At 60.1% G+C, this 27,354-nt stretch overlaps 1 protein-coding gene across 1 annotated transcript in view; it reads left to right on the top strand.

Moving 5' to 3' along the window:
* Positions 1–26,676, top strand: part of IGFN1 (immunoglobulin like and fibronectin type III domain containing 1) — a 53,398-nt gene extending 26,722 nt beyond the window's left edge. The window contains exons 13-25 of the mRNA XM_064173427.1: positions 47–3,265; positions 4,595–4,719; positions 5,893–6,034; positions 7,611–7,907; positions 11,022–11,321; positions 13,329–13,502; positions 14,837–14,965; positions 16,191–16,493; positions 18,874–18,962; positions 19,884–20,079; positions 22,825–23,124; positions 24,229–24,555; positions 26,548–26,676. Coding sequence (XP_064029497.1) covers positions 47–3,265; positions 4,595–4,719; positions 5,893–6,034; positions 7,611–7,907; positions 11,022–11,321; positions 13,329–13,502; positions 14,837–14,965; positions 16,191–16,493; positions 18,874–18,962; positions 19,884–20,079; positions 22,825–23,124; positions 24,229–24,555; positions 26,548–26,561 — 5,615 coding nt within the window. The 3' untranslated portion in view covers positions 26,562–26,676. The remainder of the gene's footprint in view (positions 1–46; positions 3,266–4,594; positions 4,720–5,892; positions 6,035–7,610; positions 7,908–11,021; positions 11,322–13,328; positions 13,503–14,836; positions 14,966–16,190; positions 16,494–18,873; positions 18,963–19,883; positions 20,080–22,824; positions 23,125–24,228; positions 24,556–26,547) is intronic.
* The last annotated feature ends 678 nt before the right edge of the window (positions 26,677–27,354 follow it).

Genomic DNA, 27,354 nt, shown 5'->3' with positions numbered 1-27,354 from the left:
TCTGGGCCAGGGGCTGGAAAGAATGGTGCAGGTGCTGAGGGAGGAGTGAGGTCCCCCCATGGCAGGGGTGGTCTGCCAGCTGCTGGTGAGATGAATGGAGCAGGCATGAACAAAGCAGGACATGCAGGGACCCATGGCAAGGATGGGCTGGCACCCCATGGCAGTGGGCAGCTAGGCCAGGCAGGAAGCTCTGCTCTGCTGCATGGCCCAAGTGACCTTCCAGCTGGAGATGGAGCTGGGACTGGTGCAGGTGGCAGCTCTGCAGGGGCAATGGAAGCTTTCTATGGTCCAGGTGGTGTCCCAGCAGGTGCTGGAGGTGCAGGTGGGCTTGGGTCTCCTTATGGAAAGGATGGGCTGCATGCTGGGGTGGGTGTGGGTGATGCTGGCATAGCTGGTGCAGGGGCAGTTGGGTCTCCCTATGGAAGGGATGGGCTCCTAACTGGAGCTGCTGGTGCTGGTGGTGCAGGGGCAGTTGGGTCTCCCCATGCAAGGGATGGGCTTCCAGCAGCAGCTGGTGCTGGTGGTGCTGCTGCAGGAGGAGTTGGGTCTCCCTATGGGAAGGATGGGCTCCCTGCTGGGGCTGGTGGTGCTGGCACAGGGCCAGTTGGGTCTCCCTATGGGAAGGATGGATTGCCAGCTGCAGCTGCTGCTGGTGGCATGGGTGGTGCAGGGGGAGCTGCATCTCTCTTTGGGCAGGAAGGTCTGCCAGCTGGAGGGGGATTTGGGGGTGCAGGGGCAGTTGGGTCTCCCTATGGGAAGGATGGATTGCCAGCTGGAGCTGCTGCTGCAGGGGGAGTTGGGGCTCCCTATGGGAAGGATGGGATCCCTGCTGGAGCTGCTGCTGCAGGGGGAGTTGGGGCTCCCTATGGGAAGGATGGGATCCCTGCAGGAGCTGCTGCTGCAGAGGGAGTTGGGGCTCCCTATGGGAAGGATGGGATCCCAGCTGGAGCTGGCTTGGCTGGTGCTGGTGCAGGGGCAGCTGGGTCTCTTTATGGAAAGGATGGGATTCCAGCTGGAGGGGGACTTGCTGGTGCTCATGGTGCAGGGGCAGCTGGGTCTTCCTATGGAAAGGATGGGCTCCCAGCTGGAGCTGGTGATGCTGGGGCTGGTGGTGCTGGTGCAGGAGGAGTAGGATCTCCCTATGGAAAGGATGGGCTCCCTGCTGGGGCTGGTGGTGCTGGGGCAGGAGTTGGGTCTCCCTATGGAAAGGATGGGCTCCCTGCTGGGGCTGGTGGTGCTGGGGCAGGAGTTGGGTCTCCCTATGGAAAGGATGGGCTCCCTGCTGGGGCTGGGGTTGCAGGTGCTGGTGGTGCTGGGGCAGGAGTTGGATCTCCCTATGGAAAGGATGGGCTCCCTGCTGGAGCTCAGGGTGCTGGGGCAGGAGTTGGATCTCCCTATGGAAAGGATGGGCTTCCAGCAGGGGCTGGTGGTGCTGGGGCAGGAGTTGGGTCTCCCTATGGAAAGGATGGGCTCCCTGCTGGGGCTGGTGGTGCTGGGGCAGGAGTTGGGTCTCCCTATGGAAAGGATGGGCTCCCTGCTGGGGCTGGTGGTGCTGGGGCAGGAGTTGGGTCTCCCTATGGAAAGGATGGGCTCCCTGCTGGGGCTGGTGGTGCTGGGGCAGGAGTTGGGTCTCCCTATGGAAAGGATGGGCTCCCTGCTGGGGCTGGGGGTGCTGGGGCAGGAGTTGGGTCTCCCTATGGAAAGGATGGGCTCCCTGCTGGAGCTCAGGGTGCTGGTGCAGGAGGAGTTGGGTCTCCCTATGGGAAGGATGGGCTTCCAGCAGGGGCTGGTGCTGGTGTTGCTGGTCTTGATGGTGCAGGAGTAGGTTCTCCCTATGGTAAAGATGGTGTCCCAAGTGGAGCTGGTGCTGGTGCAGGAGGAGTTGGATCTCCCTATGGAGAGGATGGTGTCCCAGGTGGAGCTGGTGCTGGTGGTGCTGGTGCAGGAGGAGTTGGATCTCCCTTTGGAAAGGGTGGGCTCCCAGTTGGGGCTGGTGCTGGTGGTGCTGGTGCAGGAGGAGTTGGATCTCCCTTTGGAAAGGGTGGACTCCCAGCTGGGGCTGGGGCTGGTGGTGTTGATGGTGCAGGGGGGATTGGTAGTCCCTATGGTAAAGGAAGTCTTCCAGTGGGAATGGGAAGTGGAGCTGGTAGTGGTGCAGAGGGCACTGGTGGGTCTGGGCCTGCACATGGCAGGGATGGGCTCCCAGCTGGAGCAGCTGCTGGAGCTGCTGGGGCAGGAGCAGTAGGATCTCCCCATGGAAGGGAAGGGCTCCCAGCTGGAGCTGCTGGGGCAGGAGCAGTAGGATCTCCCCATGGAAGGGAAGGGCTCCCAGCTGGAGCTGCTGGGGCAGGAGCAGTAGGATCTCCCCATGGAAGGGAAGGGCTCCCAGCTGGAGCTGCTGGGGCAGGAGCAGTAGGATCTCCCCATGGAAGGGAAGGGCTCCCAGCTGGAGCTGCTGGGGCAGGAGCAGTAGGATCTCCCCATGGAAGGGAAGGGCTCCCAGCTGGAGCTGCTGGGGCAGGAGCAGTAGGATCTCCCCATGGAAGGGAAGGGCTCCCAAGTGGGGCTGTGGCAGCAGCTGGTGGTTTGCCCTCTGGAGGTGCAGGAGCTGTGGGAGCTGCCCACGGCAGGGATGCTGTGCTGAGCGGAGCCCAAGGGGACAGAGGTGGAGCAGCAGGAGTTGGCCTCTCCTCTGGGGGTGGTGGTGCTGGTGGCTCTGCAGGGCAGGGTGCTGGGTCTCTGTATGCCAGGGATGGTGGCACAGCTGGGGCCAGGGCTGGTGTGGGTGCAGTTGGCAGGCTGGGAGGTGATGCAGGCCATGGCAGGGAAGGTGGAGCAGGAGGGCAAGGTGGTGAGCATGGGCTGGGCTCAGGCCTTGGGAAGTCTGCAGGAGGGGAAAGTGGGCAGGGAGGTCTCAGAGGATCAGGGGACAAAGGTTCATCTGGTGGCAGAGAGGCACTCCCAGGTCAAGCAGATGCCAAGGGTGAGGGCAGAGGTTTAGGACAGTCAGGCTCCCTTGCTGGCAAAAGCTCTGCCTTTGGAGGGGCAGGAGGCAAATCCCAGAGCAGATCTGCTTGGGGGAAGAGTTCAGGCTGGTTTGGGCCAGGTGCATTGAGTGCTGGTCAGATGTCAGACCTTTTTGGGGGACTTCCCTCAATAAACCAGAGAAGGCAGGAGCCTGACCTCGATCTGACAGCCAATGGGTTCCTCAAGAGTGTGGAGAGCCTGGAGAAGAGGAGACCTTACCACCTGCAAGAGCTGAAAGGTAGGTGCCTAACTGGTGGCTTCTGCACTGCTGCTCTGCACCTTGCTGCTCACACTGCTAACCCTGGAGAGAAGCTGCAGCTCATGCTCTGCCCTGGTGTGGCTGCAGGAACCCCTCAGTGCTCAGACAGACACAGGCTGGGGAGCAAAGGCTGGGGCCAGGCTCTGCTCAGTGGTGCCCAGGGACAGGGCAAGGGGCAGTGGGCACAGACCCAGGAGGTTCCATCTGAACAGGAGAAACCTCTCTGGTGGGAGGGTGCTGGAGGCCTGGAGCAGGCTGCCCAGAGGGGCTGTGGAGTCTCCTTCTCTGGAGGCTGTCAAGCCCCACCTGGATGTGTCCTGTGTGCCCTGCCCTGGGCGCTCCTGCTCTGGCAGGGGTTTGGGCTGGATCATCTCCAGAGGTCCCTTCCAACCCCTACCTGATTTTGTGATCCCCTCTTGGAGATCTTCCAAACCCCCCCTGGCCACTGTGCTCCTGGGCAAGCTGCTGTGGGTGCCCTGCTTTATCAGGGGGGGTTGGACTGGACAACCTCCAGAGGTCCCTTCCAGCCCCAGCCCCCCAAATGCTGGGATCTGGGGGTTCTGTAGGAGCTTTCTTACCTCTCCCTCCAATCCCAGTTCTACCTTGCTGTGTGTCCTGACCCCAGTGGCTCAGATCAGGCTGCCTCAGGAGTCAAAGTCAGGCCACACCTTGAGTGCTGTGTCCAGTTCTGAGCTCTTCAACCTCCCTGGAGGTGTCTAAGGCCAAGCTGGATGAGGCCCTGAACACCCTGTGCTGGTGGGAGGTGTCCCTGCCCATGGCAGGGGCTTGGCACTGGATGAGCTTTAAGGTCCCTTCCAGCTGATGCCACCCTGGGATTCCACGAGTAGGAGGAGCAGAGAACATTCCATGCATGCAAGGAGCAGAGAGCAGTGCCCTGGGGCTGCCTGGGGGCAGGGTTTGGGCAGCTCTGGCTTTGGTGAGTGCAGGGGGAGGGCTGATCAAGTCGTGTAGCCATAGCCTGGAGCAGCCTGGGGTTCCCTCCTGGCTGCTGAGGGAGCCAAGACAATTAGCAGGGACTTAAAATAGCAAATCTGTGCCTGGGTGATGTGATTTGGAGCCACTGCCCACCGGGCTGCTGTCAGGGGCAGATTGACTGCAGGCCAGTTGGCACCTCCTTCAGCACCAGCAGGTGATGCCAGCTGGCCCAGAGCTGGGCACCGAAGGCTGTCATCACTGCAGGCCACGCTCCTGCAGAGCTCCTTCCCACACCTGTTGCCACCTGCAGACCTCTCTGTGTCACTGTGACCCAGGGCTGACATCTTCACTCTTCCTTCCCTGCATGCCCAGCACCTCGCTGCTACCTCAACAAGCAGCTGCTCAACCTCAGGGTCCTGAAGGGGGAACCTGCAGAGCTGTCCTGCACTGTCAGCAAGGAAGATGTGACAGGGACCTGGTTCAAGGATGGGCTAAAGGTAGGTGTCCTCCAGCTGCTGTCCCCTTGGCTTAGCAGTGCTCTGCTCTCTGCCTCTCTTTCATGGAGACAGTGCTCAGGGGCTGGGATGAGCTGCCCAGGGAGGTGCTGCAGTGCCCCAGCCTGGCTGTGTTTCAGGTGGGTTGGATGTGGTGCTTGGGGCTGTGGGTTAAGGTGACTCTTGCAGAGCAGGGCTCTAGGCTGGGCTTGGTGCTCCTGAGGGGCTGTGCCAGCCTGGATGCTCCTGTGGCTCTGTGATTCTGCTCCTTACTTCCTGTCAGAGCTGTCAGGGCTGGAAGGGACCTCAAGGACCATCCAGCCCCAAAGCCCCTGCCATGGGCAGGGACACTTCATGCTAGAGCAGGCTGCCCAGAGCCACATCCAGCCTGGCCTTAAACACCTCCAGGGGTGAGGCTTCCACCACCTTCCTGGGCAGCCTGTGCCAGGCTCTTAGCACCCTCATGGTGAATAACTTCTTCCTAAGGTCTAATCTAAATCTTCTCTCCTCTAGTTCTGCTCCACACACACCCCCAAGTCTTATCACTGCTTGACAGCCTCAAAAGTCCCTCCCCAGCTTTCCTGTAGCCCTCTCCAGACACTGCAAGGCCACAAGAAGGTCTCCTTGGAGCCTTCTCCTCTCCAGACTGCACAGCCCCAACTCCCTCAGCCTGTCCCCACAGCAGGGCAGCTCCTGCCCTCTGCTCTCCCTCCTGGCTCTTCTCTGGACACCTTCCAGCACCTCCAGACCTTCCCTGTACCAGAGGCTCCAGCACTGGGCACAGAGCTGCAGGTGGGGTCTCAGCAGAGGGTGCAGAGGGGCAGGATGCCCTCCCTCACCCTGCTGCCCACACTGCTCTGGCTGCAGCCCAGGCTCTGGCTGCTCTCTGGGCTGCAGCTGTGCACTGCTGGGTCAGGTGCAGCTTCTTTTCCACCAGTACTCAGAGGATGGCCAGTAGGAGGCTCTGGTTTGCTCTCTGGGTTGCAGGTGGGCACTGACTGCAGGGGGGCTGGACAAGATGACCTTTGAGGGTCCCTTCTAATGATGCAGTCTGTGCTGCTGTGACTCGTTGCCAGTCCTTGTGTGTCCTGTGGCTCCCCGAGGCCATTTCCAGTCCTCGTCTGCCCGGTTCCAGCCTGGGTTCTCTCTGAGTGTGTCTCTGTGTTTCCCTTGCAGCTGACAAGCATGGATGGAGTCATCATTGAAAAGAAAGGCCTGGTCCACAAGCTTGTGATTAACAAAGTGGAGGACATCCATGCTGGGAAGTACAGGTTCCAAGGTGGAGATATCAAAACTGAGGCTTCCATTTTCGTGGAAGGTGAGCAGGTCCCAGGTGCCCTGCAGCCTGCTGGCCCCAGCTGCTGTAGGCAGAAGAGAAACCTGGAGCTGGGCACTGGCACAAACTCACTGCAAAGAAGTTCCATCTAGGTCATGGCATTGGTTGGGTTGGCAAAGCCCTCTGAGATCATCCACCCCAAGCACCAACCCAGCCCCACCATGGCCACCAAATCCTGCCCCCAGGTGCCATGGCCACAGCTTCCTGCAACCCCTCCAGCCATGGGCACTCCACCACCTCCCTGGGCAGCCTCTGCCAGGCCCTCACCACTCCTCCAGCAAAGAAACTTTTCCTCCTCTCCAACCTAACCCTCCCCTGGCACAATCCCAGGACATTTCCTCTCCTTCCATGCCCTGAGCCCAGGCAGCAGAGCCCAACCCCCAGCTGGCTGCAGCCTGCTCTCAGGGAGCTGCAGAGAGCAATGAGCTCTGCCCTCAGCCTGCTCTGTTCCAGGCTGCTCACCCCCAGCTCCCTCAGCTGCCCCTCCCCAGCCCTGCTCTCCAGCCCCTCCAGCAGATGTTCTGTAGTTTGGTGCATTATCTCCAGGCTTCACAGGGAGCCTTCCTGAGCAGCTTCTATTTCTATCCCAAAGATTTGGAGTTAAGTTTCAGGCCTTTTGGTCCAGACCAGGATCTTCATTCCTGTCTTTGGTGGATTGCCTGTGAGGAGTTTGCTGTGCTGAGCAGGCCACTGTGCTGCCACCAATGCTGTGAGCATGCAACGAATCACAGCAGCAGAGAGTGGCAGGGGCTGGGAGGGAGCTCCACAGCTCAGCCAGCCCAAGCCCTGCCAGAGCAGCAGCACCCAGAGCAGCTCACACAGAACACAGCCAGGAGAGGGTTGAGTATCTCCAGAGAGGAGACTCCACAGCCCCCCTGGGCAGCCTGTGCCAGGCTCTGCCACCCTCACAGGGCAAAATTCCTCCTCAGGTTCCCATGGAACCTCCTCTGCCTCAGCTTCCACCACTGCCCCTTGCCCTGGCACTGGCATCCCCCAGCACAGCCTGGCCCCAGCCTCTGCCACTCACCTTTGCATCTTTATCAGCACTGCTGAGGTCACCTCTCAGCTCCTCTGCTCCAAGCTCCCAGCCCCAGCTCCCTCAGGCTCTGCTCCTAACAGAGCTGTTCCCTTCCCTGCAGCATCTCTGTGGCTCTGTGCTGGACTCTCTCCAGCAGTTCTGTGTCCCTCTTGAACTGTGGGGACCCAGAACTGGACACAGCACTGCAGATGTGGCCTCAGCAGGGCAGAGCAGAGGGGCAGGAGAACCTCTCTTGACCTGCTCACCACAGCTCTGCTAACCCACCCCAGATGGCACTGCCCCTCCTGCCCCCCAGAGCCCATTGCTGGCTCATGCTCACTCTCCCATCTGCCAGGACCCCCAAATCATTTTCCCCTTCACTGCCTTCCCACAGCTCAGTCCCCAACCCATCCTGCTCCCTGAGCTGCTGATGCTGTGATCCCCTCAGCATCCTTGGCAGCACCACGGAGGGACCTCTCTCCTGCAAGCCTTCACCCTCTTTGCACCGCAGCTTCTAACGCTCTTGCACCCCTCCCTTAGACCCCCCACGCGTGGACAAAGTCCTCCTGCAGAACCTCTCGAGCGTCCCTACTGTGGCCAAGGCTGGGCAGAGTGTGAAGATCAAGATCCCCTTTGAGGGTCGCCAGCCCATCAGGGCTGCGTGGCTGAAGGACAGGATGGAGCTGGCAGAGGACGCGAGGGTGCGCCTGGACCGCAGCGAGAGCTCCTCCCTGCTCTGCATCGCCAGCAGCCAGAGGGGCGACTCTGGGCACTACACAGTCAGGCTGCGCAACGACAGCGGCGTCCTGGAGATCAACCTGAAGCTGCTGGTAGTAGGTGAGAGCCCCAGAGGGGCCTCGGGGCTGGCAGAGCCTCACCAAGGTTGGAAAGGAGCTTTCAGCTCATTGAGCCTCGCTTCCAGCCGGGCGCTGCCAAGGCCACTGCAGCACCACCTCTGCCCGGGTTGGGAAGGCTTCCAGCAGGGCTGGTTCCAGCAAACCTGCCCCTGGTGCCCATCGTGGGGGTGATCACACAGTGGGGAAGTGCCCTGAGAGCTGCAGCTTTGCACCAACTGCACAAAGCAGCAGCGCTGAGCAGAGGAGGGCAGCTGCTGGACCCCACCAGCTGCTGCATCACTGCTGAGATGCTGCAGAGGGCTCTGAGAGCCTCCAGGCCAGCACCAGCCCAGCCCCACCATGGCCACCAATCCCTGCCCCCAGGTGCCATGGCCACAGCTTTCCTCAGCCCCTCCAGCCATGGGCACTCCACCACCTCCCTGGGCAGCCTCTGCCAGGCCCTCACCACTCCTCCAGCAAAGAAACTTTTCCTCCTCTCCAACCTAACCCTCCCCTGGCACAATCCCAGGACATTTCCTCTCCTTCCATCCCCTGAGCCCAGGCAGCAGAGCCCAACCCCCAGCTGGCTGCAGCCTGCTCTTAGGCAGCTGCAGAGAGCAATGAGCTCTGCCCTCAGCCTCCTCTGCTCCAGGCTGCTCACCCCCAGCTCCCTCAGCTGCCCCTCCCCAGCCCTGCTCTCCAGACCCTTCCCCACCTTTGTTGCCTTCCCCTGGACCTGCTGCAGCTCCTCAGTGTCCTTCTTGCAGTGAGGGGTCCCAAACTGATCCCAGTATCCAAGGTGCAGCCTCCCCAGTGCCCAGCCCAGGGGCACAATCCCTGTCCTGCTCCTGCTGCCCACACCACTGCTGATCCAGCCCAGGCTGCTGCTGCCCTTCCTGCCCACCTGGGCACCTCCTGTCTCACCTCCACCTGCTGGTGACCCCCAGGTCCTTTCCCACTGGGCTCTTTCCAGGCACTCTGCCCCAAGCTTGGGGCATTCATGGGGTTGCTGTGACCCAGGTACAGGGCCTGGCACTTGGTCTTGTTGACCCAGGGACCCCCTAGCACTGCTGGTGGGTGGCATCGCTGGGGGTGGCACTCCTGGTGGGTTGCACTCCTGATGGGTGGCACTGCTGGTGAGTGGCACTGATGCTGGGTGGCACTGCTGGTGAGTGGCACTGCTGGCGGGTGGCACTGCTGGTGAGTGGCACTGCTGGTGTGTGGCACTGCTGCTGGGTGGCACTGCTGCTGTGTGGCACTGCTGCAGCCTCTGCAGTGCTCAGCCTCTGCTGGCCCTTCCCTGGCAGCCACTCACCTCAGTTCCCTCTTGCTGAGGCTGCCTCTTCTCCAGACCCTTCCCTACCATTGTTGCCCTTCTCTGGACCTGCTCCAGCTCCTCAATGTCCATCTTGCAGTGAGGGAACCCAAAACTGACCTCAGCACTGCAGGTGTGGCCTCCCCAGTGCCCAGTCCAGTGGCACCATCCCTGCCCTGCTCCTGCTGCCCACACATGATGAGACCAAGCACAGCAGGCAGATCTCAAACAGATGATCAGGGCCAAATTCACCTCTGCCATCAACACCTCTGCTCTTTGGGGAGACCAAAAAGGGTCCTGTCCCTTAAAGCAAGCTGAGCTGGTGCAGTGCTGATGAGAACTCTTGGCCCCTGCAGCAAGGGCCTGGCTTCCTCCCCACCCTCCTCATCAAAAAGTGGAAGAGTGGAAGTTGTGTAGAGAGAGAATGACAGAAGAGATGGAATCAGAGAATGGGTTAGGTTGGAAGGGACCTCAAAGCTCAGCCAGATCCAACCTCCTGCCACAGGCAACAGCTCTCACTAGAACAGGTCGCTCAAGGACTCATCCAGCCTGGTCCTGAACACCTCCAGGGAGGTTGTGGAGCACAGAAGCAGCCAATGTGATCTTTGATCACATTGGCTGCTTCTGTGCTCCACAACCTCCCTGGGAAACCTGTGCCAGTCTCAGCACCCTCAACCTGTGCCAGTGTCTCACCACCCTCAACCTGTGCCAGTCTCTCACCACCCTCAACCTGTGCCAGTCTCTCACCACCCTCACTGCAAACAACTTCTGCCTCACATCCACTTTCAATCTCCCCTCTGCCACTTCAAACCCATTCCTCCTCCTCCTCCTCCTCTCATTCCCAGACCTTCTCAACAGTCCCTCCCCAGCCCTCCTGCAGCCCCCTTCAGATCCTGCAAGGCCACTCCAAGGTCTCCTCCAAGCCTTCTCCTCTGCAGGCTGCACAGCCCCAACTCTCTCAGCCTGTGCTCAGAGCAGAGCTGCTGCAGCCCTCTCAGCATCTTGGTGGCCTCCTCTGGGCTGGCTCCAACACTTCCATGTCCTGCTTGTGCTGGGGGCTGCAGAACTGCCCCCAGGACTCCAGGTGGGGTCTGAGGAGAGCTGAGTAAAGGTAAAGCAGAGTAAAGATCTGGCTGGAAGAGGTCTTCAAGATCATCCAAGCACCCAAGCCTCATTCTGCAGCCATGGGTGCAGCAGAAGCAGAGGCTCCCAGCAGCTGAGCAAGAGCAGGAGCATGTTTGGGGCTGGAGCCAACTGAGACTCTGTGTTGTTGTGTGAGCTGCATCTGCAGTGCTGTGTCCAGCTCTGGGTCCCCCCAGGTCAAGAGGGACACAGAACTGCTGGAGAGAGCCCAGCACAGAGCCACAGAGATGCTGCAGGGAAGGGAACAGCTCTGTTAGGAGCAGAGCCTGAGGGAGCTGGGGCTGGGAGCTTGGAGCAGAGCAGCTGAGAGGTGACCTCAGCAGTGCTGGTAAAGATGCAAAGGTGAGTGGCAGAGGCTGGGGCCAGGCTGTGCTGGGGGATGCCAGTGCCAGGGCAAGGGGCAGTGGTGGAAGCTGAGGCAGAGGAGGTTCCATGGGAACCTGAGGAGGAATTTTGCCCTGTGAGGGTGGCAGAGCCTGGCACAGGCTGCCCAGGGGGGCTGTGGAGTCTCCTCTCTGGAGATATCCAAACCCCTCCTGGCTGTGTTCTGTGTGAGCTGCTCTGGGTGCTGCTGCTCTGGCAGGGCTTGGACTGGCTGAGCTGTGGAGCTCCCTCCCAGCCCCTGCCATTCCCTGATGCTGTGCTTCCTCTTTCCAGACAAGCCCCAGCCACCTGAAGGCCCCATCAAGGTGGTGGAAAGCTCTGCCAGCAGCATCACCATCCAGTGGAAGCCCCCAAAGGACGATGGGGGCAAACCGCTGCAGCGCTACGTGGTGGAGAGGCAGCAGGGGGGCAAGAACGAGTGGGAGGCCTTGGGGGAGACCCCCAGGACCTGCACTACCTTCACCACCAGCAAAGTGGAAGCAGATCTGAGCTACTACTTCAGGGTGAGAGCTGTGAGTGCTGAGGGGAGCAGTGAGCCGCTGGAGTCGGATGAAGTGAAGGCTGTTGGCAAAGGTAAGGGAGAGCTCCTCACAGCCACCTGCAGGCTCATCCTCAGGGCTGCCAACAGCTCGATGCATTCTGGGGGCTGCTGGACATGACAGGACCAGGGTTCAGACCAGGATCTTCATTCCTGTCTTTGGTGGATTGCCTGTGAGGAGTTTGCTGTGCTGAGCAGGCCACTGTGCTGCCACCAATGCTGTGAGCATGCAACGAATCACAGCAGCAGAGAGTGGCAGGGGCTGGGAGGGAGCTCCACAGCTCAGCCAGCCCAAGCCCTGCCACAGCAGCAGCAGCCAGAGCAGCTCACACAGAGCACAGCCAGGAGGGGGTTGAGTATCTCCAGAAAGGAGACTCCACAGCCCCCCTGGGCAGCCTGTGCCAGGGAAGGATTCCAGATCCACCTGGGAAGGCTTCACACAAACCTGTGGTGATCACAAAACTTCAGAGGTTGGAAGGGACCTCCAGAGCTCATCCAGTCCAACCTCCCTGCCAAGCAGCATCCCCCAGGGCAGGGCACACAGGAACACATCCAGATGGGGCTTGAAAGTCTCCAGGGAAGGAGACTCCACAGCCTCCCTGGGCAGCCTGCTCCAGGGCTCTGTCACCCTCATGCCAAAGTAGTTTCTCCTCATGCTGAGCTGTTAGAGGGTAGGAGAACTCTGCAGAGGGAGCTGGGCAGGCACAGCCCTGTGAGGAGAGGCTGAGGTAGCTGGGGGGGGTGCAGCCTGCAGCAGAGGAGGCTCAGGGCAGAGCTCATTGCTGTCTACAGCTATCTGCAGGGACACTGTGGAGAGGCTGCTGCTGGGCTCTGCTCACAGGGAATGAGACAACACAAAGGGGAATGGCCTCAAGCTGAGGCTGGGGAGGTTCAGATTGGACATTAGGAAGAAGTTTTCCATGGAGAGAGTGGTCAGGAGCTGGGATGAGCTGCCCAGGGAGGTGCTGCAGTCCCCCAGCCTGGCTGTGTCTCAGGTGGGGTGGATGTGGTGCTTGGGGCTGTGGGTTAAGGTGACTCTTGCAGAGCAGGGCTCTAGACTGGGCTTGGTGCTCCTGAGGGGCTGTGCCAGCCTGGATGCTTCTGTGGCTCTGTGATCATGGAACAGGCTGCCCAGAGCAGCTCCTCAGCAGGCCTGTGGATGGCCCCAAGCTGTGTGGTGTTGCTGGAGGGAAGGATCCATCCAGAGGGACCTGGACAGGCTGCAGAACTGAGTCCAAGCCAACTTCATCAAGTTCAACAAGGCCAAGGGCAAAGTCCTGCAGCTGGGTGAGGGCAGTGCTGAGCACAAACCCTGGCTGGGTGAGGAGTGGATTGGGAGCAGCCCTGCAGAGAAGGACCTGGGAGCTTGGCAGGAGCTGGCAGCATGCTCTGGCAGCTCAGAGTGAACCATGAGCTGGGCTGCAGCCAAAGCAGGGAGAGCAGCAGCACAGGGAGGGGATTCTGCCCCTCTGCTCTGCTCTGCCCTGCTCAGACCTTTTCTCCAGGCTGCACCCCTCAGCCCCCTCAGCCTCACAGCAGAGCTGCTCCAGCTCTTGGCTCACCTTTGTGGCCTCCTCTGGACTGCCCCCAGCAGCTCTGTGACCTTCTTCTGCTGGGGGCACCATCAGGGCAGTGCTCCAGGTGGGGTCTGAGCAGAGCAGAGTACAAGGGCAGAATGCCCTCTCCTGCCTTAGAATCAGAGAGTCATAGAATCAGGCAGGTTGGAAGAGAGCTCCAAGCTCCTCCAGCCCAACCTATCCCCCAGCCCTATCCATGCACCCAGACCATGGCACTAAGTGCCCCAGCCAGGCTTGGCTTCAGCACCTCCAGGGATGGGGACTCCTCCACCTCCCTGGGCAGCACATTCCAGTGGCAATACCCACACTCCTCTGCCTGCAGCCCAGGGCTTGGTCTGAAAGAAATAACATCACAATCATGGAATGGTCTGGGATGGAAGGGACCCCTGGAGGTCATTTAGTCCAACCCCCTCTGCAGGAAGCAGGGATCTGCCTGCTGGTAATGAAGCTCTGCTCTCTTTCTAGCTACCCCTGGTGCCCCAGACCCCCCTGAGATTGTCTGTGCCACCAAGGACAGCATCACCATAGCCTGGAAGGCTCCTGGCAAGGCTGGCAGCTCCCAGATCCTGGGCTACCTGGTGCAGAAGCGCAAGAAGGGAACCATCACCTGGCTGCCAGTCAACACTGCACCCCTGGCAGGTGAGGGCAGCAGCCTGGGGCAGCTGCGGCGGGCAAGGAGGTCAGCAGGGTGCAGGAGCTGCTGCTCAGCACCTCAGAACTCACCTCTGTTCCTCCCCTGGGATTCCTCCCCTGCTGATCTCTTTCTCCCCTGGGATTCCTTCCCTGTTGATCTGTTCCTCCCCTGGGATTCCTTCCCTGCTGATCTCTTTCTCCCCTGGGATTCCTCCCCTGCTGATCTCTTTCTCCCCTGGGATTCCTCCCCTGCTGACTGTCCCCACTGCATCCAGGAGACCTCTGTCTGGGGTTTTGTCTTTAGAGGATGAGGGCAAGGCAGTGGCTGTTGTTTGCCTGCACTTTAGTAGAGCCACCAAGATCCTCAGAGGCTCTGCTGTGGGGACAGGCTGGGAGAGTTGGGGCTGTGCAGCCTGAAGAAGAGAAGGCTCCAGGCAGACCTCAGAGCAACCTTCCAGTGCCTGAAGGGGCTGCAGGAGAGCTGGGGAGGGACTTTGGGCAAGGGCTGTGAGTGGCAGGAGGAGGGAGAATGGCTTGGAGCTGGGAGAGTGGAGAGGAGGAAGGAAGTGTTGAGAGTGAGGGTGGGGAGAGACTGGCACAGGTTTCCCAGGGAGGTGTTCAGGACCAGGCTGGATGAGTCCTTGAGCAGCCTGTGCTGGTGGGAGCTGTCTCTGCCCCATGGCAGGGGATTGGCACAAGTTGAACTTTGAGGTCCCATCCAACCCATTCTATGATTCACAGAATCATAGATCCAGTCAGGGTTGGAAGGGACCACAAGGAGCAGCCAGCTCCAAACCCCTGCCATGCCCAGGGACACCCTACCCTAGAGCAGGCTGCACACAGCCTCAGCCAGCCTGGCCTCAAACACCTCCAGCCATGGGGCCTCAACCACCTCCCTGGGCAACCCATTCCAGCCTCTCACCACTCTCCTGCTCAACAACTTCCTCCTCACCTCCAGCCTCACTCTCCCCACCTCCAGCTTAGTTCCATCCCCCCCAGTCCTGTCACTCCCTGACAGCCTCAAAAGTCCCTCCCCAGCTTTCCTGTAGCCCTCTCCAGACACTGCAAGGCCACAAGAAGGTCTCCTTGGAGCCTTCTCCTCTCCAGACTGCACAGCCCCAACTCCCTCAGCCTCTCCTCCCATCAGGGCAGCTCCTGCCCTCTGCTCATCCTCCTGGCCCTGCTCTGGACACCTTCCAGCACCTCCACAGCCCTCCTGTCCCAGGGGCTCCACTCTGTGGTGCTCAGTCCCCAGCTCCCCATGAGAGCAGTGCAGCTTTGTTGTCTCTCCCTGTCCTGCCTGGCCAGGAGCTCACCACACTCTGCTTTGCTTTCTGCAGGCAAGAAGATGAAGGTGCCCAACCTGAAGAAGGGTCTGCAGTATGAATTCAGGGTGGCAGCTGTCAATGCTGCTGGCCTGGGGGATGCCAGCAACCCCTCCCAGCCAGCATGGGCACGGGATGCCAGCAGTAAGTGCTCTGCCCACCCCCTTCTGGCTGTGGGACACTAAAGCTGAGTGCAGGCTGCCCCTGCCGGTGGAGAGGTGATGCTGGGCATGCTTGGTAGAAGGGGGTGAAGGCAAAGGTCATGATGCCAAAGTGGGAGGAGGTGTTGCCCCCTTGCCAGGCTGTGCTGCCATCCAGCATGACCTGGCCAGGCTGCAGAGCTGGGTGGGGACAAGTGGAAGGGAATCCAACAAGGATGAAGGTAGAGTCCTGCCTCTGGGGAAGGACAACTCCATGGACCAGGCCAGGCTGGGGACTGCTCTGTCAGAGAGCAGGAAAAGGGCCTGGGAGCCCTGGTAGGCAGCAGGGCACTCATGAGCCAGCAGTGTGCCCTTGTGGCCAAAGGGACCAAGGGCATCCTGGGCTGCACTCAGAGCAGTGTGGCCAGCAGGGTGAGGGAGATTCTGCTTCCCCCCTGTGCTCTGCCCTGCTGATGCCACATCTGAGATGCTGTGTCCAGTTCTGGGCTCCCCAGCTGAGGAAGGACAAAAAGCTGCCGGAGAGAGTCCAGCAGAGGGGCAGTGAGGTGCTGAGGGGCCATGAGGAGAGGCTGAGAGCTGGGGCTGGTTGGCCTGGGCAAGAGAGGAGGCTGAGGGGGATCTGAGCAATGCTTGCCAATGTCTAAGGGTGGCTGTCAGGGAGCTGGGGCCAGACTCTGCTCAGTGGTGCCCAGGGACAGGACAGGAGGCAATGAGCACAAACTTGAACACAGCAAGTTCCAGCTGAACATGAGGAGGAACTTCTCTGGTGAGAGGGTGACAGAGCCCTGGAGCAGGCTGCCCAGAGAGGTTGTGGAGAGCTTCTCTGGAGAGCTTCCAAACTCACCTGGATGTGTTCCTGTGTGCCCTGCTCTGGCAGGGGGCTTGGGCTGGATGATTCCAGATCCCTACAGTCTGTGACTGTGTACCTGGGCACTGTTGCATGGCTGAGGATCTGCCCTCAGCATGAGGCAGCTGTGGGAAGCTCTCCTGGGTGATGCCTCTCCTGGGTGTCTGAAGTGCTCAGGGTGGGCTGCAGACCACTTTGGGAGCGTGGCAGGTGGCACTGCATGGCTGGCAGGAGCAAGGACCTGGATCCAGCGGGCAGCAGCATGGGTCTGCAGTGCACTGCAGGGAGGGCAGAAGTGACTGAGCAGGGGAGGGGGCAGAAATGCTGGAAAACAGAGCTTGAACAGAGCCTCCCTTTGCAGAAACTCCAGGCCAGGTGCAGGAGCTGAGGGTGAGCAACAGGGACAGCAGCAGTGTCACCCTGACCTGGAAGAAGCCAGAAGTGCAAGATGGGAACGATGTGAAAGGCTACGAGGTGGAGGTGAAGGCTCCCAGGAGCCTCAGCTGGACCAAGTGCAGTGCCCTCCCCATCCAGGGCACCACCTACACAGTCAAAGGCCTCCAGGCCAACCAGAGCTACTCCCTGCGTGTCAGAGCCCTCAGTGAGAGTGGCCTGGGAGAAGCTGCAGAGCTGGAAGCTTCCACTGGGGATGGTCCCCGCGAAGGTGAGCCCAGCAGGGATGCTCCCACAGGGGGGAGCTCACTGCAGCCCCAGCAGCTGCAGGAGGGGCTGCAGGTCATGGGGGGCAGCTGCTGCCAGCTGCCAGGCTGTAGCAGAAGGACAATTTGGTTGCATGCAGAAGAGTGTGGCCTGCAGGCTGAGAGAGGTTCTGCTTCCCCCTCAGTCTGCCCTGGGGAGCCCATGTCTGGGGAACTGTGCCCAGCTCTGGGCTCTGCAGGTGAAGAAGGGCAGGGAACAGCTGGAGAGAGTCCAGGGGAGGCTGGGGAGGTGCTGAGGGACCTGGAGCAGCTCTGTGAGGAGCAGAGGCTGAGAGCCCTGGGGCTGAGCCTGCAGAAGAGCAGCCCCAGAGGGCAGCTGAGCAATGCAAGAGCTGAAGGGTGGGGGGCAGGAGGCTGGGGCTGGGCTCTTGTCAATGCTCAGGAGGAGCTAAAGGGTGGGAGGCAGGAGGCTGGGGCTGGGCTCATGTCAGTGCTCAGGAGGAGCTAAAGGGTGGGAGGCAGGAGGTTGGGGCTGGGCTCATGTCAGTGCTCAGGAGCTAAAGGGTGGGGGGCAGGAGGCTGGGGCTGGGCTCTTGTCAGTGCTCAGGAGGAGCTAAAGGGTGGGGGGCAGGAGGTTGGGGCTGGGCTCCTGTCAGTGCTCAGGAGGAGCTAAAGGGTGGGGGTCAAGAAGGGGCCAGGCTCTATCTCAGTGGTGCCCAGAGACAGGACAAAGGGCAATGGGCACAGACTTAGAACCCAGGAGGTTGCACCTGAGCAGGAGGAGAAACTTTGGTGTGAGAGTGCTGGAGGTTTGGAGCAGGCTGCCCAGAGAGGTTGTGGAGTCTCTTTCTCTGGAGAGCTGCCAAACTCTCCCTGGGCTTTTTCACCTCTTCATCTATATTCATCTCCTGCAGTGAGGGTAGGGAGAGCCTGGCACAGGTTGCCCAGGGAGGTTGTGGAGCACAGAAGCACTGGACACCTCCAGGGAGGTTGTGGAGCACAGAAGCACCCAATGTGATCAAAGATCACATTGGGTGCTTCTGTGCTCCACAACCTCCCTGGAGGTGTCCAAGGCCAGGCTGGATGAATCCTTGAGCAAGCTGTGCTGGTGGGAGGTGTCCCTGCCCATGGCAAGGTTGGCACTGGATGATCTTCAAGATCTCACCCACCCAAACCATTCCAGGGCTCTATGTTGGTGTCCAACCTGTAGCTCTGGTTGGGTTTTTATTCCCTCCCTGCTGTTTGGAGGCATTAGGAAAGAATCCTGTGAGGGATTCATCTTCCTGGAGTTCTAAGTGCAAATATCCACTTCTGGCTGCTGTTTGGGGTTGTGAAGTCTGGTGCAGACTCAAAGAGCTTTGCTGTGCAGAATCACAGAACTGTGTGGGTTGGCAAAGCTCTCTGAGAGCCTCCAGTCCAGCACTAACCCAGCCCCACCATGGCCACTGAACCCTGGCCCCAGGTGCCATGGCCACAGCTTTCCTCAACCCCTCCAGCCATGGGCACTCCACCACCTCCCTGGGCAGCCTCTGCCAGGCCCTCACCACTCCTCCAGCAAAGAAACTTTTCCTCCTCTCCAACCTAACCCTCCCCTGGCACAGTCCCAGGACATTTCCTCTCCTTCCATGCCCTGAGCCCAGGCAGCAGAGCCCAACCCCCAGCTGGCTGCAGCCTGCTCTCAGGGAGCTGCAGAGAGCAATGAGCTCTGCCCTCAGCCTGCTCTGCTCCAGGCTGCTCACCCCCAGCTCCCTCAGCTGCCCCTCCCCAGCCCTGCTCTCCAGACCCTTCTCCTCCTTTGTTGCCCTGCTCTGGACTTTCTCCACCTCCTCAATGTCCTTCTTGGAGTGAGAAGCCCAAACCTGACCCCAGGATTCAAGCTGTGCCTTCCTCAGTGCCCAGCCCAGGGGCACAATCCCTGCCCTGCTCCTGCTGCCCACACCACTGCTGATCCAGCCCAGGCTGCTGCTGCCCTTCCTGCCCACCTGGGCACCCCTTGGCTCATCTCCAGCTGCTGTCACCCAGCACCCCCAGGTGCTTTTCCAGAGGCAGTTTCCAGCCACTCTGCCCCAAGCCTGGAGCCTTCATGGGGTTGTTGTGACCCAAGAGCAAGGCTCAGCCCTTGGCTTTATCAACCCTCATCCACCTGACCTCAGCCCAGGGATTCAGCCTGGCCAGATCCCTCTGCAGACCTTTCCTGCCCTCCAGCAGATCTGAGCTGCCAACCAGTTCAGTGTCATCTGCAGGCTGCCCCAACCCCCTCATGTGCTTCAGTTTGCTATCAGCCTGCAGAGTGGCTGCTGGGCAGGCAGGGGCACACCGTGCCCGGGGCTGTGCCAGGCTGGGTGGCACTGCCCAGGCCCTTGTTGTAACCCCTGCCTTCTCCAGTTCCCCCCAGGCTGCTGGTCGAGGGCAGAGTGAAAAGCACCCTGGTTGTGAGAGCAGGGAACAGCATCAGGGTGAAGATTCCCTTCGAGGTGAGTACCCAGGCCTGCCTGCCACCCTGCCCAGCACCTCCCAGCGCTGCCAGGGCCAGCTGTGGCAGCTGAGCTCTTGCCTTCCTGGCATGGGATTTGGTATGTGAGCCCCTGGGCAAGCCCTGCAACCTCTGCTGTGCTCTGCACAGGCACAGAAGGCTGGAAAGAGCCTCTGAGGTCATCCAGTCCAACAGCAACCCAACCCCACCATGGCCACCAAACCATGGCCCCAGTGCCATGGCCACAGCTTTCTGGAACACCCCCAGGGGTGGGCACTGCACCACCTCCCTGGGCAGCCTCTGCCAGTCCCTCACCACTTCTCCAGCAAAGGCTTTTCTCCTCCTCTCCAACCTAAGCCTCCCCTGGCACAATGTCAGGACATTTCTTCTCATCCTGTCATTAGCTACTTGGGAGAAGAGCCCAGACCCAGGGCTGGGGAGGAGCAGCTGAGGGAGCTGGGGGGGAGCAGCCTGGGGAAGAGGAGGCTGAGGGAGACTTCATCAGGTGGGGGTTGGGCTCTGCTGCCTAGGCTCAGGTGATGGAAGGAGAAGAACAGGCCTGAAGTTGTGCCAGGGGAGAGTCAGGTTGGAGAGGAAGAAGCATTTTGCTTGCTGGAGGAGGTCAGGGACTGGCAGAGGCTGCCCAGAGAGGTGGTGGAGTGCCCATGGCTGGAGGGGTTGCAGAGAGCTGTGGCCATGGCCATGGTGGGGCTGGGTTGCTGGTTGGGGTGGATGACCCCAGAGGGCTTTGCCAACCCAAACGATTGTCAGATTCTGTGGTGACTCCACCACCTCCCTGGGCAGCCTGTGCCAATGCCAGAGCCCTCCTGCAGCACAGCAATGCTCCCTCACCTCCAGCTGGTTTCAAGATGGAAAGACACAACCAAGCAAGCAGGCTGCACCCTCTGCTGTCTCTTCACAGGCATCTCCAGATCCAGTGGTGACCTGGTTCAAGGATGGGCTCCCTCTTCCCAAGAGGGCTACCACAGACACCAAAGATGGCACCACCCAGCTGCTGGTTGGGGCAGCTGAGTTCAGTGACAGTGGCACCTACACGGTGGAGCTGCAGAATGGCTTGGGGAAAAGAGAGAGCTTCAGCTTCCAAGTGCAGATCACAGGTACCTGCCCCCTGCCAGCTGTGTGAGGGCTGCTGGAGTGCAGCTGAGCCACAACTGGAGACCAGTCAGAGGCTGGAAGGGGTTGGGAGGGACCTTCAGAGGTCGACTCCAACCCTGCTGGCCGAGCAAGGAGAGTTGTCCTCTTGTTCCAGTTCTGGTGGCAGTGGAGATTTGGGCTGCTGTGGTCAGCACAGGACACCTCCCTGGGCAACCTGTGCCAGTGTCTCAGCACCCTCAACCTGTGCCAGTCTCTCCTCAAATCCTTCTCTTCTCCAGCCTGCACAGCCCCAACTCTCTCAGCCTGTCCTCAGAGCAGAGCTGCTGCAGCCCTCCTAGCATTTTGGTGGCCTCCACTGGACTGGCTCCAACACTTCCCTGTCCTGCTCGTGTTGGGAGGCTCCAGAACTCCACACAGTTGTCCTCTTCTTCCAGTTCTGGTGATCCCAGCCCTGAGGTGGCTGCAGGGCATTGCAGGCATGGCAGGTTTGGGTGGTGGGATGCATGCTCTGCTCAGCAGGTCTGCTCCAGCTTCTGCAAGGAGGGCATTGAGTGGCTGGAGCAGGTCCAGAGAAGGGCAGCAAAGGTGGGGAAGGGTCTGGAGAGCAGGGCTGGGGAGCAGCAGCTGAGGGAGAGCAACCCTGAGAGCTCAAGGGAGATATTTCACTCTCCCAACCCCCTTGAAAGGAGGTTGCAGTGAGCTGGGGTTGGTCTCTTCTCCCTAGTACCAAGCAGTAGGACAAGAGGAAATGGCCTCAAGTTGGCCCAGGGCAGGTTTAGTTTGGACATCAGAAGAGACTTCTTCTGTGAAAGGGCTCTCAAAGACTGGCACAGGCTGCCCAGGGAGGTGGCTGCATGCCCAAGGAGGTGGTTCCAAGAGGCAGAGCTGTGGTGCTGAGGGCCATGGTTTAGCCCCAGCCTTGCTGCAGTTAGAGGCTGCTTGGAGTGGCTGAACTGAAAGCTCTTTTCCAGCCTGAGCAGCTCAAGGATTCCATCCTTCTCTGGATCTTTAATGCACCTTCTAATGATCAAGGGTGCAGCACTGATGGGTACAGACCTGGCTTGATGGCTGCACCCAGAGAGTGGCTGCCAGTGGCTGCATGGCCAAGTGCAGGCCAGGGACAAGTGGAGTCCCTCAGGGCTCAGTCCTGGCACCAGGCTTGTTCAGCATCTCTGCAGGACAGAGCAAGCTGCTCACAGCCCCTGCCAGAGGGGCTGCCTGAAGGGGGAGGTCACACAGGTGGGTGGTGCACAGCCAGCAGAGCCCCCCAGGCTCTCCCTTGGCGAGCAGCAGGCTGTGGGGCAGCAGCTCCACACAGACCCAGGGGCAGAGAATGGCTTTGGTTGCATCTCTAAGTCCAACATCAACCCAACACCACCATGGCCACTGAACACTGGCCCCAGGTGCCAGGGCCACACTTTTCTTCAGCACCCCCAAGGATGGGGACTCCACCACCTCTCTGGGCAGCCTGTTCCTATGTGTGCCAGCAGTGCCCAGGGGGCAGAGAAAGCCAAAGGCATCCTGGCTGGCAGCAGAAATGCTGTGGCCAGCAGGAGCAGGGAGGGGATTGTCCTCCTGTGCTCTGCTCTGCTGGGGCCACAGCTCCAGTGCTGGCTTCAGGTTGGGGCACCTCAGTACAAGAGAGATGTGGAGGTGCTGGAGCCAGAGCAGAGGAGGGCAGGGAAGGGCCTGGGGAATAAATGTGCTGAGGAGAGCCTGAGGGAGCTGGGGATGGGCAGTGTGGAACAGAGGAGGCTGAGGCAGAGCTCACTGCTGCCTGCAGCTGCCTGAAAGGAGGCTGTGGAGAGGCTGCTGCTGGGCTCTGCTCACAGGGAAACAGTGCTAGAAGAAGAGGGAATGGCCTCAAGCTGCCACTGGGGAGGTTGAGGCTGGACATGAGGGAGAATTTTTCCCAGCAGGAGTGGTCAGGCACTGGCAGAGGCTGCCCAGGGAGGTGGTGGAGTGCCCAACCCTGGAGGTGTTCAGAGGTGGTTTGGCTGTGGTGCTTGGGGCTATGGCTTAGGCTGCAGCTTGCAGAGCAGGGGTCTGGGCTGGCCTTGGTGATGCTGAAGCTCCTTTCCAGCTGGAATGTTGCTGTGACTCTGTCACCTGCAAAGCTCCTCCAGTCCAAATCCCTCTGCAGTCAGCCCACAGCCCTGTCCAGCCTCACCTGGAACATCTCCAGCCATAGGACCTCTACCACCTCCCTGGGCAACCTGTCCCAGTGCTCCAACACCACCCTTGTGGTAAAGAACTTCTTCACCTGGACCCACTTCTGCAGCCTGCTCAGGCCCCTCTGGGTGACATAGAATGGCTTAGGTTGGAAGAGACCTCAGAGCTCAGCCAGTGCCAAGCCCCTGCCAGGGGCAGGAGACACCTTCCACTGGCACAGGTTGCTCAGGGACTCATCCAGCCTGGTCCTGAGCACCTCCAGGGAGGTTGTGGAGCACAGAAGCACCCAATGTCATCTTTGATCACATTGGGTGCTTCTGTGCTCCACAACCTCCCTGGGAAACCTGTGCCAGTCTCTCACCACCCTCACTGCAAACAACTTCTTCCCCTCCTCTGCCACTTCAAACCCATTCCTCCTCCTCCTCTTCCTCCTCCTCTCATTCCCAGACCTTGCCAACAGTCCCTCCCCAGCCCTCCTGGAGCCCCCTTCAGATCCTGCAAGGCCACTCCAAGGTCTCCTCAAAGCCTTCTTTCTTCTCCAGATCCCTGATACTGTTTTTGCCTCCATCCAACAGATATCCCACAGCCTCCTGGAGCTCTTCAGCTGGCAGAGAAGGTGCCAGGCACTGTGACAGTCACCTGGGAGCCATCAGCATCTGAGAAATGGGAGGAGAATCTCTTCTACACAGTCCTGAAAAAGGAGTCAGAGAAGGGCTTGTGGCATGTGCTGGGTGACCTCATCTTCACCAACCAGTTCACCTTCACCAAAGTCATCCCTGGCAGGGATTACTACTTCAGAGTGGTGGCCAAAAATGCCCTGGGAGCCAGTGGCCCATCTGAGACCCAGCAGCCCTGGAGCATCCGAAGACCAAAGGGTAGGTACAGCTGCCCCAGGTGAGTTACCTGCCCTGGCAGGGGGCTTGGCTGCTTCTCTGCTTTCTCACACACCACCTCCAAGCAGGTCTCTCCTTCTCTGAGTGTTTGGTTGCCCTGAACAAGGATGCACAGAGAAAACAGCCTGAGAAACTCTGCTGGGGCAGGGCAGGGCTGTCCTGTCTGCGTGGACATGCTGCAGGCAGAGCCTCTGGTTCATTTTGGCTCCTTTGTGGCAGGATCATAGAAGGGGAGAGGCTGGAAGGGAGCTCTGGAGGCCATCCCAACCCCCCCCCCTGCCAGAGCAGGAGCACCCAGGACAGGGCACACAGGAACACATCCAGATAGGGCTTGAAAGCCTCTAGAGATGGAGACTCCACAACCTCCCTGGGCAGCCTGCTCCAGGCCTCCAGCAGCCTCACACCAAAGCAGCTTCTCCTCGTGTCAAGCTGGAACCTCCTGGGTTCCAGTTTGTGTCCTTGTTCTGTCACAGACACCAGTGGGATAGAGCCTGGCCCCTTCTTGCCCCCCTGCCTTCAGAGCCTGGGAGGCTGTAGCCAGGTGGGGTTGGGCTCTGCTGCCAGGCAGCCAGGGGCAGAACAAGGGGACACAGCCTCAAGCTGTGCCAGGGCAGGTTCAGGCTGGATGTGAGGAGGAAGTTGTTGTCAGAGAGAGTGATTGGCACTGGAATAGGCTGCCCAGGGAGGTGGTGGAGTGGCTGTGGCTGGAGGTGTTGCAGCCAAGCCTGGCTGGGGCACTGAGTGCCATGGTCTGGTTGGTTGGGCAGGGCTGGGTGCTAGGCTGGGCTGGATCCCATTCTGTGCTTCACAACCTCCCTGGGGGTGTCCAAAGCCAGCTTGGATGAGTCCTTGAGCAACCTGCACTGGTGGGAGGTGCTCCCTGCCCACAGCAGGGGCTTGGCACTGGCTGAGCTTTCAGATCCCTTCCAACCCAACCCATTCTGTCTGACACAGGCACAGCCCTCGGGGGGCATCTCTGCTCTGCACAACCACTGCTGTGCTGGGCTCAGCCCTTTAGCCCTGACTCCTCTGGCTCTGGAGCCCTCTCTGAGTGTGTTTCTATCTTGCTGTTTCATGTCTTTACAGCTCACTTTGAAGTCAAAGCACACAGCTACAGGGGGGTGAACCAAAACCAACCCCCCAGGATCCTGGTCCCCTTGAAGCCTCACGTGGTGCCAACCGGCAGCGAGTGCCACATGAGCTGTGCAGTTGGAGGCTACCCCCTGCCCAAAATCACCTGGTACAAGGACAACAGAGACCTCTCCACTGACCCTGCCTATTTCTGCACCAATGACTTTGGTGTCTGCTCCCTGGTGGTCCTGGGGGTCTCCAAACAAGACGAAGGGGAGTACATGGTGGAAGCCACCAACGCCTCCGGCCGTGCCTTCAGCAGAGCCTTCCTCACCATCAAAGGTAAACGCTCTGGAGTGCTTCTCTTCCTACCCTGCCTGATGCCAGTGCTCTTGAGATGCCTCCAAGAGCCACCTCCTGCAAGGCAGTGGAGATTTGGGCTGCTGTGGTCAGCACAGGACACCTCCAGGGAGGTTGTGGAGCACAGAAGCACCCAACGTGATCTTTGAGGCTGTGAGGGAGTGGCAGGAGTGGGGGGAATGGAGCAAAGGTGGAGGTGGGGAGAGTGAGGCTGGAGGTGAGGAGGAAGTTGTTGAGCAGGAAAGTGGTGAGAGGCTGGAATGGGTTGCCCAGGGAGGGGGTTGAGGCCCCATGGCTGGAGGTGTTTGAGGCCAGGCTGGCTGAGGCTGTGTGCAGCCTGCTCTAGGGTAGGGTGTCCCTGGGCATGGCAGGGGGGCTGGAGCTGGCTGCTCCTTGTGCTCCCTTCCAGCCCTGACTGATTCTGTGATTCTATGATGAAACAGCAACAGAAATAAAAGACAAACATGAGAGGAGCACTCAAATTCCAAAGGAGCCAGGAGGGTTTTGCTGACCTGGAACAAATCTCCCAGGAACAAAATCCATCTTCACTTGCTAAGATACTCTCTGGGGTAGATTTCTCTACAGTGCAGGAGCTGCAGGACAAAAGATCACAGAGCCACAGAAGCATCCAGGCTGGCACAGCCCCTCAGGGTCACCAAGCCCAGCCTAGAGCCCTGCTCTGCAGGACTCAACCCACAGCCCCAAGCACCACATCCAACCCACCTGAAACACAGCCAGGCTGGGGGACTGCAGCACCTCCCTGGGCAGCTCATCCCAGTGCCTGAGATCCCACAGGAGGTGCCAGGTTGGGTGAAACAGGGAGGAAGGAGCTGCTGTTTGGTGGCCACAGGCAATGGAAAGGGAGAGAGGAGAAGGTCGTGGTGTAAACTGGTGTCAGTGGAGTCCTGGTGAGAACAGAGTTGGTGTAGTGGCTGAGGCCAGAGTGGTGGTGAAGGTAGCTGCTGGGCAAGCAGCCCTGGCAGCTGGCTGAATTCATTGAGCAATAGCAGGGCCACAGAATGCTTTGGGGTGGAAGGGACCCCCCAGGGTCATCTTGTGCCCCCCCTTGCAGTCAGCAGGGACTTCTCCAACCAGAGCAGGATGCTCAGGACCACATCCAGTCTGACCTCGAATGTCTCCAGGCCTGGGACCTCTACAGCCTCCTGGGCAGCCTGTGCCAGTCTCTCCCCATCCTCAGCCTGTGCCAGTCTCTCCCCACCCTGAACCTGTGCCAGTCTCTCCCCACCCTCAGCCTGTGTCAGTCTCTCCCCATCCTCACTCTCAACAATCTCTTCCTCCTCTCCACTCTCCCTCTCCCCTATCCCACCTCAAATCCATTCTCCCTCCTCCTGCCACTCCCAGCCCTTGCCCAAAGTCCCTCCCCAGCTCTCCTGCAGCCCCTTCAGGCACTGGAAGGTTGCTCTGAGCTCTGCCTGGAGCCTTCTCTTCTCCAGGCTGCACAGCCCCAACTCTCCCAGCCTGTCCCCACAGCAGAGGTTCTGCAGCCTCTGCTCATCTTGGTGGCCTCCCCTGGACCTTGTGCAGCAGCTCCAGGTCCTTCTTGTGCTGGGTGCCCCAGAGCTGGCCCCAGCCCTGCAGCTGAGCTCTGAGCAGAGCAGAGCAGAGGGGCAGGATCTCCTCTCTCCATCCCTGCCCAGGCTACTTTGGATGCAGCCCAGGCTGCCCTTGGCCTTCTGTGCTGCCAGTGCCCACTGCTGGCTCCTGCCCAGCTTCTCCCCCACCAGCACCCCCAAGTCCTTCTCTGCAGGGCTGCTCTCAATGTCCTTTCCTTGAGTCACAATAACACACTTCAGGCCCTCCCTGGATCAGGTGAGTGCAGCCCTGGGGCAGTTCCCCCTTTGGCAGCTGTTGGACTTTTCTGACTCTAACATTCCAGTCCCCCCTTGGAGTGCACCTCACAGACCCTGTCCCTCGCTGCAATCCTGAGCTGCTTCTCTCTGTCTCCTCTTTCAGACTCCAGCCTGTAGCCTGACCCTGCTGAGGACATCTCTGCAGCACCACCTGGAGTGAGCACTGTCTGCAGCCAGGCTCTGTGCTGATGCATCAGGCCCAGGGGTTGCATTCTCAACAGGATGCTGCAATTGAGTCAAAATGGGGCAAAAACCCTTCCAGAGAGTTGTGTCTCTGTAGTGCTGTTGGCTTCCCACCAGGCCTCCAAAACACAGAGGAGAAGCTTCAGGTGCAGGGAAGATGAGAGGCAAAAATACTTGGCCAAAATCAAACCTTCCATGGGGAAAGAAATCTCAGAACCCCTGAGAGCCCCCCTGGGGGGGAGGGTCCCCAAGGACCAGCTGGTGCAACCTGCCCTGGAGGTGCTGGAGTGGCAATGAGCTGGCCCAGCACCCTGCCAGCAGGGCTGCTGTGGGCATCACAGCCCCTCCCTTGGCCAGGGCAGGGGTGCTGAGCCCAGCTGCTGACTCTAGTCCCTGGGCAGGGAGGGCTGGGGCAGATGGTGGCTGATGGACACTGATCTCTGGCACCTGAGCTGCCACAGCTCCAGCAGCTCCTTCCCAGGCCATGGAAGACTCAGGAGGAAAACCCTTCCCAAAAGGAGGGTTGGAGGAGAGGTGTCTGTGAGCTGGGCAGTGCCCATCTGCTCCCTGGGCAGGCAGATCACAGAGCCCACAGTGCCAGCTTGTGAGGGACCCCAAGGACCAGCTGGGTGCAGGTGGTGCTGGAGTTGCAGTCAGCTGGCCCAGCACCCTGCCAGGCTGGGGCTGCCAAGTGCCCAGTGCAGGGCATCCACCACTGCCCTGGGGA

The sequence above is a fragment of the Pogoniulus pusillus genome, chromosome 39 (assembly GCF_015220805.1).
Source record: "Pogoniulus pusillus isolate bPogPus1 chromosome 39, bPogPus1.pri, whole genome shotgun sequence".
NCBI lineage: Eukaryota > Metazoa > Chordata > Aves > Piciformes > Lybiidae > Pogoniulus > Pogoniulus pusillus.
The sequence above is the reverse complement of the archived record's forward strand: the minus strand, read 5'-3'. Positions and strand labels throughout refer to the sequence as shown.